Source organism: Sus scrofa, chromosome 7 (genome assembly GCF_054392235.1).
Source record: "Sus scrofa isolate SSC_HxYL_T2T_F1_AM1 chromosome 7, Sscrofa_HxYL_maternal_Yorkshire_Landrace_v2.0, whole genome shotgun sequence".
Taxonomy (NCBI): Eukaryota; Metazoa; Chordata; class Mammalia; order Artiodactyla; family Suidae; genus Sus; species Sus scrofa.
The window spans coordinates 124,764,507-124,783,835 of record NC_139389.1 but is presented as its reverse complement, the minus strand read 5'-3'; the positions used below and the strand labels follow the sequence as shown (position 1 = coordinate 124,783,835).

General features: G+C 40.1%; 1 protein-coding gene across 8 annotated transcripts in view; it reads right to left on the bottom strand.

Moving 5' to 3' along the window:
* Positions 1–1,991: 1,991 nt before the first annotated feature.
* The window catches only part of CPSF2 (cleavage and polyadenylation specific factor 2), a 30,490-nt gene continuing 13,152 nt past the window's right edge, over positions 1,992–19,329 (bottom strand). For all 8 annotated transcript variants that reach the window (XM_084970082.1, XM_084970087.1, XM_021099626.2 and 5 more), the window contains 10 exons: positions 18,456–18,571; positions 16,267–16,454; positions 15,288–15,578; positions 9,722–9,822; positions 9,190–9,390; positions 7,091–7,243; positions 6,329–6,554; positions 4,648–4,947; positions 2,788–2,922; positions 1,992–2,413 (listed from right to left, as the gene is read on the bottom strand). In XM_084970082.1, the coding sequence (XP_084826208.1) occupies positions 2,321–2,413; positions 2,788–2,922; positions 4,648–4,947; positions 6,329–6,554; positions 7,091–7,243; positions 9,190–9,390; positions 9,722–9,822; positions 15,288–15,578; positions 16,267–16,454; positions 18,456–18,571 (1,804 nt within the window). In that variant the 3' untranslated portion in view covers positions 1,992–2,320. The remainder of the gene's footprint in view (positions 2,414–2,787; positions 2,923–4,647; positions 4,948–6,328; positions 6,555–7,090; positions 7,244–9,189; positions 9,391–9,721; positions 9,823–15,287; positions 15,579–16,266; positions 16,455–18,455; positions 18,572–19,329) is intronic.

Here is a 19,329-nt window from a genome sequence, read left to right as displayed (position 1 = left end):
ATTCCCTTTTTATGAAATGTCCAGAATTCATAGAGACAGAAAATAGATTAATGGTTTCTCAGGACTGGGGAGAAGGGAGAATGGGAAGTGACTGCTAATGGGTATATAGAGTTTTCTTTTTGAGGTGATGAAATGTTCTGGAATTAGGTAGTGGCAATGGTCAGTCAACTCTGTAAATATACTGAAAACTAATGAATGTACACTTTAAAAAAAAAAAAAAAAAGAGTGAGTTTCATGGTATATGACCCCTTATCTCAATTTTGTTTTAAAGGCAAAGGCCCTCCTTAGGAAACTGATTTCCTCACTTCTGTTTCAGGTTACATACTGATTCATGAAAATACAGAAAGTCGGCAATGATATTTGACCTTTATAATCCCACTGCCACAAGCACTGCAATAAACTTTTTTTAACCAGGTTATTTATAGATATTAGCTGATGGTCCATTGTATTTATTTTGCTTTTAAAACAATAAAGATCTGAAAGTTCCTCTGAGTCCATGATTTATCTCAGAGTTCTTTTTAAAATTTATATTCTTCTTAAGTAACTGAAACTAAACAAATGCCTTCATTTTCAAAATTTTAGTAATATTGTCATCTAGTAACAGGTACAAATATTGCTCCTGCATTGACATTAATTAGTGCAGCCATCTTCAAGCAGTACTTTCAAATTTAATTCTTGTTCACAGGATAGTAAAAAGGCTAGGCAAGAAATAATTTTTCACTATCAGTATTGAAATGTAATTAATATGCATAGCCAGATGCTTTAGGCCGTGAAACAAATGCAGACTCTCTTTTTCCTGGAATATATATAGGATTCTAGGCTTACTCTATTCACTAATAAGAGCTTAAGTGGATTTTTTTTCAAAGCTCTATAAAGAAAGCATACTCTTTCTCTTCATCTTCTGTAGCACTGTTTTGTGTATCTGGTTTCTAGCACCACAAGGCTGTAAACTCTGCATTCGCACATCCACTTATTAATAAAAGCTTTGTAAGCACCTGAAATAGAATGAAATATTAATTCTTGTCTGCTATCACTAGGCTGTACTATACATTGTTCCATATAAGTTAAATAAGAAGATTGATCCTTCTAAAAGTGCTAAATGTAAGGAGAAAGGCTTAAAAAGTTAAGAAATAAACATTGAGGTCTTTCATGATTAAGCTACATTCTAAAAAAACACATTAGGGTGACATGATTTTCACTTTAAGTTCAATGAAAACTGCACGTTTTGTTTTTACTCCTAAGCACAAGTGGTCTATACCATATGAAGGCTGCTGGCCCCAAGAAACACATGAACATAGAAAGAATGGCTTGTTTCAACTTCCATATAATTTCTGAAGTAATATGTATAAAAACCAACCACTGCTTGGGCAACCTTGGGAGAGAGCATGCCTAAGAGATGAAAACATTTACACCTTTTCATTATACTATTACCTTATTAAAAAATATGAAGTTCAACATTTATTTCCCTAAAAGCAAAACACTAAACCGTCTCCAACACAGCATCCCAGCTGATGGTTAAGATGTGTCTAAAATGCATGCAGAACCCTTAAGACTAGAACACATCAAGGAGGTTTTTTTTTGAATGACGTATATTCAAATGTTATAACTTTTGAACTTTTATAACTTTTATAACTTTGTGGTGTTATAACTTAAGCTCAACAACAACAAGATCTTAATGGAACAAGAAATGGGAGAAATAAAAACTGATTTCTGAACCAGATGTGTACTATCTCACAGCAGAGTAAAACCACCGTGAAACGCAGTCATGAAGAGCGAAGCTGAATGTGAAGAAAACTGCATAGAGGAATTCCAAAGAACTAGAGCACGTATACTGGGTTTTTTTGTTTTTGAAAGAGATAAGCCTCAAAAAGCTGTTTTATCAGGTTTTTTACAGCACATCCTTTCTAAGTAAAGTCTCACTTTTCATTCCAGAATATGGAAGAAACCGTTTACAAGAATTCATGCAAACATGTTTCTTGAAGGCCATGAACTGGTTTGCTAAGTTGCACTGTTTTATTCAAGTAAAAAGCCCTTCTAGAATAAGGGGTGTGAAAAGGAAGCCAGTCACCTTCAGCCAGGGCTGCACACTTGTAAGGATCTCTATCACGCCGAAAGCCAAAAGGTCGCATGCTCACTGGAGCATTAGCAATGATATGGTTTCCACTTACACTTTTAAAAATCTAATGCATGTTAAGTTTTTCTGGCAGATTCTTTTTGTATGTTACAAAACAAAAAAGCAAAAGCTTAGAGTAAGAGTTCTTTTTTCTTAGATCCTTTTTTCTTAGAAAGGTCAAACAGATACTTCTTGACATCATGTCCTTTACACAATGGCATACTGTTCATATAAAAGGTCTCTTATCCTATAAAAATCTTGACAAAGGCAGCCTTCTAATCCAATGCGTCCAGTTTCCGTCTAGAAACAAAGTAAAAAAAAAAAAATTTAAATAAGTTCTTTAGTACATTTTCTATTCATGAATAATAACCAAAATATAAACTAGATTACTTTATGACTGGTCAGGAAAAGGGCTGCTCTGATTCACAGAATATGGATATAATATTCAAGTCATGCATTTTACATCGACACAGAAATGTCAGAGGATTCAAATAAACCTCTACAATAAAATTACACAGCATGTCTCTGAGAATCACTTTTAAAAGCTTTCAAGGTCATCATTAGGAACGTAAATCATGGATCACCAGCTTGTAAAATTAATTGAGAACTACGGAATTCCAAATAACACAACAGAAAACCGTGTTCAAGTCAGCTCTTATTAAAAACACACTTACTCTACGGACTGCCACTTGATTGTTGCAAACGAGGACACCGCCTACAAATTCAGCTTGGATCCCCTCTCGTAAAAGAACTTGTTTGAAGTCAGAGAGTCTTGGTTCGTTCATAAAAACTGACTGATGTCCAGGAACCTTAGATAAGGTTAAAGGGGAAAGAATTAACTTCAAATAAAACAGCAGGCATATCGTTGTACTGAATAAAGTGAAATAACATACGATCTCTAAGATATTTTCTGCTGCCTGCTGAAGTCCTTTGACAGATCATTTCAAGATTGTAAATCACATTCCAAGTTGTTATTCTGAATTTCACCTCATTGTTTAACATTACAAAGCCCTTCACAGTTCCCAACGTTTCACAATCAGTGTTATTAGTCACGCCTCCTAATAACAGGCAGACGTTGGATAATGTTACGCTCTCCCCCCACCCACCTGCCGAAGGGGGTCAGCTACAGTGCCAGCAGGCAGAACTGAACCAAGAGTGTGCTTTCCTGGTCCAAGTCCTTTGTCTACAGGTCAGAGGAGAACGCTCCCCCGATCCACTTCCATTTCCCTTCCCGCCTCACAGTGAATACGACGGATGCCATGGGTTTTAGACAGAAAGACAAGTGCTTCGACCTAATGCTGCCACTTTGAAGCTGCTTTGAAGAGGGCCAGCTTTAGCCCAGAGAGTTTCTAACTCCTCCCTCCAACTTCAAGAGTGACACTAGAAGGGATGGGATGACAGAGGCCATCTCTTCTTTGTTGCACAGAAGGACTAAAGACATCACTTGACAGCCATGTAAGACTCTCATAATATAGTTAATATTATTGTAAGTTAATTACCTGAAAGCTCTTCTAGTTAACTTGATATCTCTTGAGAACATGTAAATAACACACGAGACTAGAATTACACCCATACCAAAAATAAAAGGTTTCTGACACTATCAAAACCACAACTGATTCAAACTGACAACATACTAAAATGGAATGTCAGAGTGTGAGATTCCTAGAATATTATAAATCTCCTGATTAGAAGCAGATGGGTGAGGAGTTCCCCTCGTGTCTCAGTGGTTAATGAACCCAACTAGTATCCACGAGGAAGCAGGTTCGATCCCTGGTCTCGCTCAGTGGGTTGAGGATCTGGCGTTGCTGTGAGCTGCGGTGTAGGTTGCAGACGTGGCTAGGATCCTATGTTGCTGTGGCTGTGGTGTAGGCCAGCACCTATAGCTCGGACTGGACCCCTAGCCTGGGAACTTCCCTATGACACAGGTGCGGCCCTAAAAAAAGACAAAAAAAAAAAAAAAAAAAAAAAAAAAAAAGCAGCAGGTGGGTGACCCTCACAATCATCAAACTTAACATTCACAACTTAGAGTTCCCGTCGTGGCTCAGAGGTTAACGAATCCGACCAGGAACATGAGGTGGCAGGTTCGAACCCTGGCCTTGCTCAGTGGGTTAAGGATCTGGTGTTTCTGGTGTTGTCGTGAGCTGTAGTGTAGGTTGCAGACGCAGCTCGAATCCCCCGTTGCTGTGGCTCTGGCGTAGGCTGGCGGCTATAGCTCTGATTCGACCCCTAGCCTGGGAACCTCCATATGCCGTGGGAGCGGCCCGAGAAATGGCAAAAAGGCACCAAAAAAAAAAAAAAAAAATTCACAATTCCACACTGCAAAAACAAATCATGACACAATTATGCATTTTATCAGACTTGCTCAAGGTTACCTTACTGTTGTTATCATTCCCTAGCCGTAGAGGACACATACGCACACAGAAACATGTCTCGTTTTTAAAATTCCAAAATGAGTCTATATGTGACACATTTCAAGTGGTTAAAAACATAAAGGGAAAATTAAGGGAGGGAGGGAAGTGGCAGGTGCTTTTTACCTCATGAGGTGGTAAGGGTTCCAGTGTAGGAATGATCTCACTTTCTTCACCTGTTTCTTTCTCATCATCTCCGAACAGACTCTTCATGGCCTTCTGCTGGGCTATGACGCTGGAGTCTGAAGGAGCGTCCACCTGCATTTCTGCGTCTTCGCCGTCATCCTTTAGCTCTCCTTCTTCTAAAATAACTCCTGTGTCTACTTTGGAAACTCTCATGTCTAAGACACCGTCTATCCAAGCTAATTCAGCATCTTTTGCCTTACAAAACTGAAGGGAGCTGACAAGTGAATCTTTCAATCTCACCTAAACATGATACAAAGGGGAAAGAGAGAAAGCAAGCCCACAGAGGATAATTCGACAACTATATATGACTTAGTATCATTTTCTACCTCTAGAATTATGTAGTAAAATTTGAAAATCTTTCACTGCACTGCTCTTCACCATAACCGGCAATGACCTCGTGCTTTCAGATTATTAGGGCCCGGCCTACTTTCCTAAGTAACGATTCTTAACCTTGACTGCACACTGGGACCACACGGTAATTTCATGTTTTTTAATATTAATGCCAGGGTCCCACCTCCAGTGAGTCTAACTTAACCGGTGAGACTAAGGCCAAAACACTGAGTCCCTCGGACTCCCGCGGGTGTGTGGCCGAGGGTGGCCGGAGTCTCATCGTCTAGGACCTGATGCTACTCCAGGAGTACCAAACTGCTTACGGCTTCCTCGCTCTACCACATGCAGTTTCACGTCTCCGTATTCTGGGCATGCTGCTTCCTCTCGTTCTGCCCAGAACGACCTTTCCGCCTGATGAATTCCAGCCCGTGTTTTCCAGCCACATACAGACATCACTCCTGCCTTCACTGACACCATCTCCCGCCACCAGATGTGATTACCAAGCTCTCCTCTGTGCTCTTCCTGTCTTCCCTACCTGTCTCCCTTTTTTTCCAAGTAGGAAGAGAACTTAACATCTGTGAATTTTTAGGAAACTTGGGAATTCTTGAGCACTCACCATGCCCCTCGCCTCTCTCCTTTCACACATGCTGCTCGCTCTGGCGGGAACACTCTTCCTCCCTCTCGTTACCACTCTGGGTACCGCTCTGACAACCCATCTAAACAGCCGTTAGACTTTAACTTCATTATCACTTCTGCTGGGAAGTCTTCTCTACACTCCAAATCTGGGTTAAAGTCTCCCTCTTTGTGCTCTCTAGCATCTAGCAGAGGTTAAACAGTGTGATAAATGCTATTGCTTTGTTAAAAGCCCCAGAGACTATAAGACCTGCTAGGACACGAGGGAGTTCCCGTCATGGTGCAGTGGTTAACAAATCCGACTAAGAACCATGAGGTTGTGGGTTCGATCCCTGGCCTCCCTCAGCGGGTTAAGGATCTGGCGTTGCCGTGAGCTGTGGTGTAGGTTGCAGACCTGGCTCGGCTCTGGTGTGGCTGTGGCTGTGGCTGTGGCGTAGGCCGGTGGCTACAGCTCCAATTCGACCCCTAGCCTCGGGAACCTCCATGTGACTCGGGAGTGGCCCTAGAAAAGACCAAAAGACCAAAAAAAAAAAAAAAAACCACCTGCTAGGACACGAGACCACCTTTGTCTCACTCACCACTGTATTCCTAACACAAGATGTCCTAATTGCAAGAAAAAGTACTTATTTCTAAGTGGTGCAAATGCCAGCATACCTACCTGGTAGATGTGAGTTTCACTAGTGGCATCAACTGTTTCGTGTAGCTTAGGCATGTACACTTTAATATCCTTCCCACCAAATGCACGGCAGCACTCCGCAAGATCCTGGCTGGCCTCTGGTGGTCCATGGACAATGATCAACTGTCGTGGTTTCATCTGATTGATGATTTTTTTAATGGAATCCCCATCAGAGCGTCCTTCATAGTCGATGTAAGTAACCCTGGCTCTGTAATTAGATGATTATTCGAGCTTACTTTTCTGGTAACTTGATCCTAAAATTAGGTTTTTAATGGCTTTTATCATCAGGAAAGAAATGTAACAATATGTAAATGTGGATTTGAGGAATACAGGTGTTACATTAATATGTATTATTGTGCTCTTAGCTATACCCTAAAAGGTTTACCAAATAATACCACTAAACAGATAAACCACTTTGCTCTCTGATGACTTAAACTTGTGAACGGCACAAGCTCACCTGCTAGTAGACTTACTAAAAAGACTAGAAAGAATGTTTCTTCACATAAATGTACAATATAAAGTTTAATTCCCTCTTCACCACCAATTCACTTTAGCATTTAAATATCATTTACGAAGGGAAAATACCTCCATGCTTTATTTCACCAGAAGAAAAAGAAATTTTAAACGCACAAACTTACTAGAGGATATTCAGAAATCTCACTTTTGAAACAATGTAAATTACAGAATTCAAGTGCTCAAATTTTACTTCATAATTTATTTTCAAAATGCAGTAAGAGCACTTACTTTATTTCAATAGACTCTGTCGTAGAAATACACTTAGTAGGAACATCAGATAAATCCTGATCCATGGGTTCATCTCCGTTTGTCAGGCCAGATTCTAATTTGCTTTTTTCTTCTTCAGTAGCTTGAAGTTCCGGCACTAAGAAATCCTCTGGTCTAAATAAGAAGTCTCTAATTAGCGGGAGTAACAAGCAAGCTAATAATATTTAATACATATAACTAGTGAGTAGATGGTAACACTTTTATTAGACTCCTCACATATCTCAAAATTCAAATACACATTTGCCCCAAAGCCCGGGCAGCTTCACAATATCAATTATCAGATGACTGCGTATGTTATGTTCTTTGTGACCGTCAAAGAGTACACCTTTGTTTTTTGCTTTTTTGCTTTTTGGGACTGCACCAGCAGCATATGGCAGTTCCCAGGCTAAGAGGGGCATGGGAGCTTCAGCTGCCGGCCTACACCACAGCCACCGCCACATGGAATCTCCGACTCACTGAGCGAGGCCAGGAATCAAACCCGCATCCTCATGGATACTCGTCAGATTCGTTTCTGCTGTGCCACAATGGGAACTCCCAAAGAGTACACTTTAAAACCGCCCACGTGGGCTGGTGAAAAGGCCCTAGAGAGGTCATTAGAAGGTGTGAGTGACTGTCATAACTACCATTGCAACCTGGCCCTGCATTTGTTTCAGTAATTCTTCTTCTCAGTTTCTGTGATTTCTCTTGCCAACACCCAATCCTTATAAACCTCAGATCTCCTCTGATTTCCTTAAGACCTCCAGCTATTCCTTCCCTACCCAGTGACAGCTGACTCTCCATTTTCACACATTACAAAGAAAACCGAAATATAAAATCATTAGCTCCCTTGAAAGCCTTCATCTCTATTTCAACAAACTACTAGCCCATCTATTCTCCAGTATGAGAGAGCGTTCGATGTTAAAATTAAAAAGCAAACTTTGAGAAATTAACATAACTATACATTACTTTTAAAAAAAAAAGCAAACTTTTAACATTCTCTCTAACCTCTCTATTTGTCATGCCCCACCCCAAGTCCCTTCAGCCTCCTGAGAATCCAGGCCTGTCATCCAATACCTAGACTGCTGCAGCAGTGCAGTATCTCCAACTGTAACCCACATAATAATAGTAGCAGCAACTGCTTCAGGTGCATTTACTGAGTCAGGGTCTCTGCTAAGTGCCTTAAAAACACATCCTCATTTGGAGTTCCTGTTGTGGCTCAGTGGTTAGCGAACCAATTAGGAACCATGTTTCGGGTTCGATCCCTGGCCTCGCTCAGTGGGTTAAGGATCCAGCGTTGCCATGAGCTGTGGTGTACGTCGCAGATGCGGGTCAGATCCCGTGTGGCTGTGGCTCTGGCGTAGGCCGGTGGCTACAGCTCCGATTCAACCCCTAGCCTGAGAACCTCCGTATGCCATGGGTTTGGCCCTAGAAAAGGCAAAAAAAAAAAAAACCAAACCCAACCTCATTTAATTCTTACTTTCATTTTTCAGATAAGAAAATTGAAGCTAAAAAGCACTGTCCACATGCTAAACAGACTGCCCTGTGCGGAGACATCTGATCTTTACAGAATAGCAGGGTTTTCAAATCTGTGTTTAGAATACATGATTTCAGTTGTTTTTCTAACAGTGGGTGCAGATTTCGTAAATTTTCCATGGTTCTCCTCATGCTATTTCCTATTTCTCTTAAAACATGTGTGCAACACTATCGGAGACATAACCCACTTCCTAAACATCAAAACGGTCTTACCGTGTGTCCTTCCTCAACACACGTCCCTTAGCTTTTTGGGGGTGGGGTGGGGTGGGGGGAGGCAGGGCGGAGAGAGGTCTTGATCATCGTTTTAAAATTTTCACATACAGAAGGAAGAGATCTACCAGTTTCCCTTTAACGTTCACTCTCTAGATGTTTCTCAATCTTTCCACTTTTGCATTTCAAATGACACGTTGGCTCTACCTTTCAAGCTCAGGGATTTGGAAACTAACCAAGTATACGATGACTAGACAGACCGAAGTCATTGAGCACAAATGAGAACACAATTAATGCCTCCAACCGCTACGAAAGAAAAGCTTGTTTTGCTCACATACTTGATAATTTCTCCATATTCATCCCATTTGATTCTTTCTTCTGGGGCAGGAAACATAGGATAAGACTTTTTCGCCTGTTTGAAGAAACTGCCTTTACGACTGCCTTCACCTTTCATCATCAGGTCGTGCTTAGTCTTATGAGCTGATGGTTGGTCAATATCTTCCTCAACGTCGCTCTCATCGCTGGAATCTATGTCGGCCCTAGGAGGGTTTTGGAAGAGATAAAGGTCATAAAGTCCCCAAAAGATTTTTAATTCAGATTTCAATATTATTATTAACATTCAGTATTACTTCAATGATAATAACAGTATTAGTGGAGTGATATTCTGTGAAAGGTAGCACTACCTGGTAGTTAGTAAATACATATTAACATCAGCAGCGACAAAATTTGGTATTCTAGCACCACTGGAAAGAGGTAACGAAAGTAATAAAGTCAAAAGCAACTTTAAATATGTTCAGTCAAATGTTTTTGTCTAGAAATAAGTCCTCAAATGACTTTTGTAAACTTCTAATTCATCTGAAAACAACTCACTCTTTTGACTGCTCAAGTTTTTTAGCAGCTTCTTTCTTTAGTTTCTCTTTTTCCAAGTATTCTTCAAGTTCTTTCCCCTCAAGCTTTACACGTTTCCTCAGCTAAAGAAAAGCAGCAGATGAAAGAAGGGGGTTAAGCCAGTGAGGTGTGAGATACATCACATCTCTAAACTGCTTCATCATCTTTAAACTAAATTTTCCTCTGAAAATTATTCAAGTTTTCCATTGTGTACAATTATAGATCCTACTTAGATTAGTACTAAAATTGAGCTGTCATATTTCTAGGATGGGTTTAGTTCAAATCAAACCAGCTAAAAATCACCAATCAGAAAAAGAAAATACAGAAAAGTATTTTTATAATTTGGTGTAGGTGGGGCTGCACATGACATAAAGCCCAAAAGAAGGAGTTCCCTGGTGGTGCAGTGAGTTAAGGATCCAGTGTTCTCACTACTGTGGCTTGGGTCGCTGCTGTGGCACAGGTTCAGTCCCTGGCCCTGGAACTTCTACCTACAGGCTGCAGAGTTGGCCAAAAGGAAACAAAACAAAACAAAACAAAAGGAGAATAAACATGGTGACAGGAAAAACAAAAATCTCTGACATTTTAGATCACATGAAATTAAAACAATCTGAAATATTATTTGCAGCACTATTTGACTATCAGAAACTACTTTTTCCTAAGAATTCTTCAAAGCAGTTAAGAAAAAGATGAGCCACACATCAAAGAGAGAAAACAGGTGTTCGGAGGTTCGAGTCCTGGCCTGGAACTTCTGCATGCCAAAACAGAGCCCAAGAAAAAAAAAAAAAAAAAAAAAAAAAAACATAACCAATTTATAAAATAAGAAAACTAGCAGCCATGAAAAGATTATCTCATTTTACTAATTATTTTTGAAAAATGCAAAATTTTTTAAATGTGATACCATCTTTTAATTTATGAGATTGGCAATGCTGCCAATGAGGATTGGCAGTGGGGAAAGGATACCTTTAGTCACTGTGAAAAATCAGTGCAGCTATGTTAGAAGGCGGTTTGTCAACATCTAAAACTAAAAATGTGTTTGTCATTTAATACAGCATTTCTACTTCTAGGAATTCATCCTACTGAAATGATCACACAAACATGAGGAAAAAAGTACATGGCAGCAATGTCTGCAACAGTAAATACTGGACACAACTTTTTTTTTTTTTTTTTCTTTTTAGGGCCGAACCTACAGCATATGGAAGTTCCCAGGCTAGGGGGTTGAATTGGAGCTGCAGCTGCTGGCCTACGCCACAGCTCACAGCAATGCCAGGTCCTTAACCCACTGAGTGAGACCAGGGATAGAGACCGAAGCCTCATGGATACCAGTCGGATGTGTCTCCCCTGCACTACAATGGGAACTCCCTGTGTTGGCTCTTTTTGAATGAGTAAGACTTGACTCTAAGAGTGATAGGTGTAGATGGAAAAATATCATGCATGGTAAACTCTTATCTAACATGACCAGAAATCTGGTTAACACATATTCACTCATTTGGTCATTCAGGAATTCAAGGACCTTAGACATTTCAAGCACTGTTCTATGTACTAGGGATATACCAAAAAAAAAAAAAAAAAAAAAAAAAAGATCTCTTTCTTATGGAACTTGCCTTCTAGTTGGTAGTGGGAAAAGGAAGCCAAAACACAAGGAAAACAGCAGACAGCAATGAGTGCTGGGAAAATAAAGTACCATGATGGGTTGCCAACCACCTGAGTAGTTACTGTGGACTGCGAGTCAGAGAAGGCCTTCCTGAAGAGATGACCTTTAAACTGAGACTTGAATGACAAAGAGTAGTCAAGTACAAAGCTGGGAGGAAGGACCATCGGAGGTGGAAGAAGACCCTGATGCCGTGAAGCAGTGTAGAGCATGGAGAAGGTGAAAGGAGGTAAGATCAGAAAAGTGGGTGGAGGTCTGATCATGTGGGGTGTTGAAAGCCTGGTAAGGAATTTGGATTTTATCCAAAGAGTAGAAGGAGGTCATTGGAGACTTCGAGCAAGGGAGTGACATGAAATGATGAATCTGTAAAAGACGACTTGGGGAATTGTTCAATAGATATAATAAAGTTTCAGTTTTGCATGATGAAAAGTTCTGGAAGGAGTGCCTGTTGTAGCTCAGTGGTAACAAACTTGACTAGCATTCACGAGGGCAAGAGTTCAATCCCTGGCCTCATTCAGTGGGTTAAGGGTCCAGTGTTGCCGTTGAGTGTGGTGTAGGTCGAAAGATGAGGCTTGGATCCCGTGTTGCTGTGGTTGTGGTTTAGGCCAGCAGCTACAGCTGATTCAACCCCTAGCCTGGGAACTTCCATATCCCAGAGGTGTGGCTCTAAAAGGACGAAATAAATAAATAATAAAAAAATAAACGGTTCAGATGGTAAAATTAATGTTAATGTGGTTTTACGAATAAAATGAGAGAGAGAGAAAGAGGTCTTTGGATGCTATGAAAAGAAAAGGATTAAGGGAGTATAATGGTAAAAACAGTGAAACCAGTTAGGGCACTACCACACAGTCCAGGCAAGACCCCTTCGCATGGGCTAGAAGCATGGCAGCGGAGCTGGAGAAAAGTAGACAGCTCTGGGATATATCTGGAGGTCCAATCAGTAGGACTTGCTGCTGGATTGGATATGGGTGGCGAGAGACAAATAGGAACTGAGAAATAAATGGTAATAACCTGTACGTTGGAAGTCAGCATAGTGGGTGCCCTCGGAAGGATGGGGGATCGGGAAGGGGCTCTGCAGTACCGACGACAGTCTATTCCTTGACCCGAGCACGAGCTAGACGAGTGTGCTCGTCTGTGAAAATCCATCACGCTGTGCACTTACAATGGGCACACTTTTCAGTATACATTATACTTCAATCAATATTTTTAAAATTTCTAAGTTTGGGGCTTGTAGAAACATATGAAAAGTGCTACTATTCCCTGAGATGAGGAAGGCTCAGAGAAGAAGTCTGGGAATAGGGGAGGGGGAATAATAAAAACTATTTTGGATGTGACTAAGTAGAGGAAAAAAGTGATAGGTAGTGGAGAGAAAAAGGGTAACTACAGAAGACATATCCCTAAGAAGGTGCGAGGGGAAAGAACCCTGAACTTATAAAAAGTTAAGTAAAAAATTACTTATAAAAATTAAAAACCTAAAACATGTCAAGTTTCAGCTCCAAATGTCATTTTCTATTTTTTTCAAATTTAAACCACTTTTAAGTCTTTAATTAATTCCTCAAATGACATACCAGTCTTCACTGCATTTCCAGTAATTAGTATTTTCAAATTCAGTGTTTCATATCTGATGAAACTCTTTCAAGTATTTTAACTTTGTGTTTTCTTTTAACTTTGTATTTCTAAGCTGTTAAATAGCCCAAAAGACAGTATATATTCTACTTTGGTATGCTTGCTCTGCATCCTTCCTCAACAATTCAGTTTTTATAGTAAATGTAGGAGTTCCCGTTGTGGTGCAGCAGAAATGAATCCGACTAGGAACTATGAGGTTGCAGGTTCGCTCCCTGGCCTCACTCAGTGGGTTAAGGATCTGGCATTGCTGTGAGCTGTCTGTCATAGGTTGAAGACGTGGCTCAGATCTGATGCTGTGGCTGTGGTGCAGGCCAGCAGCTGTAGTTCCCTATTAGACCCCTAGCCTGGGAACCGCCATATGCTGTGCTTGTGGCCCTAAAAAGCAAAAAAAAAAAAAAAAAAAAAAAAAAAAAAATATATATATATATATATATATAATATAAAATATATATAGTAAATGTATATCAGATTTTAGTTACTGTTTATGCTTTTAAATAGTTAAAAACTAAGATTCCCTTACCATTCAGCTTTTAACTAACTAAACATTCCTTTAAAGGGCTGCCATGAAGACAAAATAAAAAATAGTCATCTAAAACTTGGCACAAGTCTGGCAGCTATCAGCCCATTCAGCATCAATTGCTATAAACTTTATAAATGATACCAGTTTTGAAAAATTGGTAGATTTGATGGGCTGGTTATTAAGCAAAATGGTCTCTTGGCATATTGGTCATTTGACTCATCGTCACTCCTATAACAGGAGAAAATGTGGATGTAGGACGGGCTAGTGACGAGAAGGTAGGAAGATTTCTGTCTGACTGCTTCTACTTCTCAGTAAGTCTGAAACCAGGTCAGATGCTACCGGTAAAGGCTGAGGTGGGTTGCAGGAGATCGGAGGAGAAAGGAGGTATGCAGTGGTCTTACTGGAGAGCGTGAAAAGGACCATCCCCCGTAAGCTGAGTGCTCGCGTGGGCTACCCTTCTGAGATGTGAGGTCACACATCCGAGGGGAGCCCTGCCCATACAGTGCGTGTGGAACTCCAGTAATACCGGGCTGCTTGGTCACAGGCACGGACTGAGCACATGGTTTAACTCGTGTCCAGGCTTTGCCCACTGAGTATAACAAAGAGGACACAGGTCAAAGAGTTAAAGGTATCTGTGAAATAACCATGCACCACTGACCAGTCAAGTCAGAAAGACCATGACATAGAGCTTCATGAACTGAATGTCCCAACAGGACCAAAGAATTGTAGGCATGGAGTTCCAGAGAAAGTCAGTCGGGAGACTGGCGAGGGCCACCTGAGAGAGAGGTCTGGGAATCACAGCAAGGTGAAGGGCACACCCCTGGGAGTGGACAGCACGATCATGGGAAGGGATGGCGGAGGTGGAGTGGAGGGAAAGATCGTAGAGAAGGAAGGTGTCAAGAACCCGGAGAAATCAAACACATGAATCCTGAAGTCATCGGGAATGGAGTCTGAGTACGAGGGGCAGGAAGACTGGGACGCAAGGTCTAAAGCCACCAGTGAATGACAGAGAGTGACCAAGAGATCAGTTACGTGTCTGAGACAAGGGGAAGGGGGTCAGTGGCCATGCAAGTCTGACAGCATGAACTACACAGGGAAGAGAAATGGTTTAAAAGCCACACAACACAGAACAAGACACCTACCCCACTTATGAAACACCTAAGAGAATGGAAGAGCCTCTGCTTGAGAGGGCTGCAGGAAATAGAAACCATTAGGAAATAACCAGACTCCAGTAAGGGAAAGAAGGTGAAAGGAACTGTTCAAAGAGTGAATGAGAATACAGCGCATATATACTCTCTGGGTTCAAGGCTGAGAATTTCCAATTAAGTGGCTCTGAAATGTGTGCTATTAAAGCCCCTCTACTGCTATTTTAATAAAAATCCTGAAACAACTTCGTTTTATTTTTGGTCACTGATTGTTATAAACATTGTGCATAATGTATCTCCCCCAACAATTTCAAGATTACATCCACAGAATTCCCGTAGTGGCTCAGTGGTGAACAAATCCAACTAAGATCCAGGAGGACTCGGGTTTTCAAACCCTGGCCTTGCTCAGTGGGTTAGGATATGGGTTAAGGATGAGCTGTGGTATAGGTCAGATGCCGCTTGGATCCCACATTGCTATGGCTGTGGTGTAGGTTGGCAGCTACAGCTCCGATTCAACCCCTAGCCTGGGAACATCCATATGCTGCGGGTGTGGCCCTAAAAAAACAAAAGACAAAAAAAAAAAGATTACATTCACATACAAGCACTCACCTCTATTTCTGTAATTTTTTCAGATGGATTATCAATGAGGAAACGTGCTAAAGTCCCAGGAGTAGTTCTGTAAGTTAGAATGATTGAGTTTTTAGGGTCCTGACACCACTGAATAAAGAGATCCCTTGAAAATCCACATTCCAGGTCGGGTTGGCTGGCAAGTACCACTTTAGGGCTAGGTACTCGAGCCAAGTCAGAAAGACCGTGACAGAGAGAGAGATGGCGAAACTGAAATGGATTATTTCTTTTGTCTTCAAAACATCTCATCAATTTATCACTCATCCATTCTACCTAGTGTGGGAGAAAACGTGACAATAATTAGAAAAAACTATATTATAACTTCAATGTATTCTACAACAGTCGAGGAATTCAAGTTCCATCTTGTCTTAAGTCTTTTTTCCACCAATGTTTGCATAAATTTGTACCATGTTGACAAGCAACTTACTGTTTCTAATCCCCATCTGATCCTCCCAGCCTGATGTTCATCCTAAAAATCTAATTTTGCATTACGTTTCAGTTATAAGTCACCTTAAATCTTATTCAGAAGGCAGTGTCTAAGCTCTAAATGAATACCTTGCCCCAGAGACGGCTACTTCAACAGAAAGAGCTTGTTCAAAAGGAAGAGAAAAATGGATTCTAACATTCATTTCTTATGAGGTAGGTTCTATTTTTGCCCACGTTCTGCAGATTGTGATATTAAGCGTTAGAGAAGCAACTGGCCCAATCTGTCGAATGGGAACAATAATAGAACCTACTTCATAGGATAGATAAAGATTAAATGAAATAATACATGCAAAGCACACAGAATAGTAAATGGCTAATTTTTAGTTTTTATCATCATCATCCTTATCATCATTAAGATCATCAACCTCAACAGAACAAGAAAATTCAAAGGGTAATTATAATTAACACATTGTTTTCCCTAAGCCCGATCTCTGCAGCAAACGTCTTTATTACAAATGATAACAAGAAAACAAACCTGAGACTTAGAAAACTCCACCACGTTATAACTGACATTATTTAGGAGTGCCAATGAGTAAACACCTAATCCGGCATCTTTAGTTCTCCAAATTTGATCAAGGAGTTGAGCAAGTTCCAAAACTCTACCTGCAGTGTCCACTGCTATTAACACACTTCCATCACCTCGAAGTGTTTCCAGGACATTTGCTAGAAGAAAAGAATGTAAAATCCTTATAAAACCTAACAATACGTTGCTACAAAGTTAAAAATTATTTTACCTCCATGTTTTTACTGTAAAAACTATAGTTTATAAATGAGCAGTCCCTATGCCAGGTACAAAGTAAAAGAATTTCATTCAGGTTATTACAATTACTTTTTATACTATGAATATATGTTCACAGGAGTGAAAAGCAATGGCATTAACTCCCAAGTTTTTTCACTGAAAAATTATAGGGAGTTTGCCTTGTGGCTCAGCAGTAATGAACTTGACTAGTATCCATGAGATGCAGATTCGATCCCTGGCCTTGTTCAGTGGGTTGAGGATCTGGCATTGCCATAAACTGTGGTGCAGGGTTGCAGACATGGCTCAGATACTGCGTTGCTGTGGCTGTGGCGTAGGCTGGCAGCTATAGCTCTGATTCGACCCTTAGCCTGGGAACTTCCATATGCCACAGGTGTGGCCCTAAAAAGCAAAAAAAAAAAACCCAAAAAACCTATAAAGCAGTTATTTTACCTATAGTACACATTGAAAACGACATTTGTACAGTATACTGAGAAAATTGGGTCAATAGGCCAAATGCAACCAGCCTTGGGTTTCCAGGTCACTATGGTCTCACCTGCCAATTCCAATAAAGTTTGTTACGAAATATAATGCCAAAATTTATACACACATATTTATACTTTATACTAATACATACATGCTTTGTGTATGTCTGTAGAATAAAATATAAATAATATTCTCTCTTCCAATAATAGACTTTCTAGATGAAAGTCTGCTTGGAAATTTTTAATAAAATCAAACTCCAGCAAAAACAAAAAAACCAAGAAAATGCCAAGATTTGAAAACCTTAAAGTTAGAGTAACATAGTATGTAAGTCATGCCTTTTTTTTTTTTTTTTTCTGTCTTTTTAAGGCCACACCTGTGGCATATGGAAGTTCCCAGGATAGGGGTTACACCACAGTCAGGGCAACAATGGTTCCAAGCTGCATCTGTGACCTACACCACAGCTTGCAGCAATGCTGGATCCTTAACCCATTGAGTGAGGCCAGGGATTGAACCTCATCCTCATGGATACTAGTCAGGTTCGTTACCATTGAGCCGCAATGGGAACTCCAAGTCATACTTTTTAAGTGGACAAATGAAGGCACTGGTTACAAATATGTTAAAAGTGGAATCCAATTTTCCCTGTAGAATTCCCATGCAGCTTATAAAAAGTATATATAAGGTAGAAGGGCTCAAGCCAAAGCAGAAGCAACCAGGGATGGCCCAGAGGCATCGTTTTAGAACCAAGACTAGGGAGCTCCCATTGTGACTCAGCAGTTAAAGAACCCAACTAGCATCCGTGAGGATGCGGGTTCGATCCCTGGCCTCGCTCAGTGGGTTAAAGATCCGCCATTGCTGTGAGCTTCAGTGTAGGTTGCAGGCACAGCTCGGATCTGGCATGGCTGTGGCTGTGGTGTAGGCCGCCCGCTGTAGCTCCAATTGGAACCCCTAGCCTGAGAACCTCCATGTGCCTTGGGTGCCGCCCTAAAAAGACATTTAAAAAAAAAAAAAAAAAGAAGAACCAAGACTTCTAGATTAGAGTGTAAAACACCTATATACCAAAATTAGCAAACTGTTTGCACAGTCATTTATCTCCTTTGTTCATTTTTCTTTTAGAGTATAAATTCTTTCTAGTAGTTGTATGTGAGATCTTTATATATTCTGATGTTTTCAAGACATATACCAGTGAGGCCAGGGAGAGCTAGCCATGTGCTGAATGGCAGGGAGAAACCAATTTTATACCTTTTCCACACAAGTTAAATTCAAACCAACTAAAGCATCTCTTTATAAAAATATTGATATGGTCACACAATATGTTTTCAAAAAATACTGGAGTTAGCCAATCTCTTATGACAAGGAAAGTTTCAAACAGAACAGAATAAACAGTAATTCACACTGCCATGCACTCCCGCAGTGCTGTAGAAAGGACGGTGTACAATACATACTCAGAAGTTGCTCGTCCCTTTGTTTTCTCCGGGGCTGCACGTACGTAGCATTAAATGAGTCTGTGATAAGTAGGGAAGGTCTGCTTAGCATTTCCAGGGAACATCCATTTAAGTGGCTATAATTAAGTTGAAGAAGAATATTTACTATCACTTCATATAAACAATAGCTTACCTTATCTAAAAAATAACTTATTTTATACGTTGGTTTCCTTATTAACTATCCAAATATACATGGCCATTGATAAGAAAATCTGATAAATTGAAAAAAGGAAAAATTAAGATCCTCCAGAGTACTATCACTCAGACAATCAATATAATATTTTGGTGCACATCCTTCTAGGTACATAAATAAGTTTTTCTTTGAATATATACGTATATGTATTTTACAAAGGTGACAGCCCATGTATACACCAATATACTCAGTTCTATGACCTAGTTTTCTCCCAGGACATTAAAATCATTTTCAAGATCTAATTTTTAACAATTATAAAAACTTTCTGTTCTATCTGTATAATATTTATTTGGTCCTTTCCCTTTACTGACATTTAGGCTACTTTTTTTTGCCATTGTAAATAATCTCTCAAAGAATACTTTTACAAAAAGCTTCAACTGCATTTCCAATTGTTTCTTTCGGACACATCCCTAGAAATGTATTTACTGAAATATACAATATTGCTAAATGGCTTTCCAGAAAGGTTTAAGCTTTTTTCAGAAAGCTCTTCCTTTTCCAGAAAAGTTCAACCAGAAAGAATGACCAACTCACTAAATACTTCCAGGAAGAATATTACCATTTAAAAACAAGTTTTTATAGCTCCGATTTGACCCCTAGCCTGGGAACCTCCAGATGCCATGGGTGCAGCCCTAAAAAGCAAAA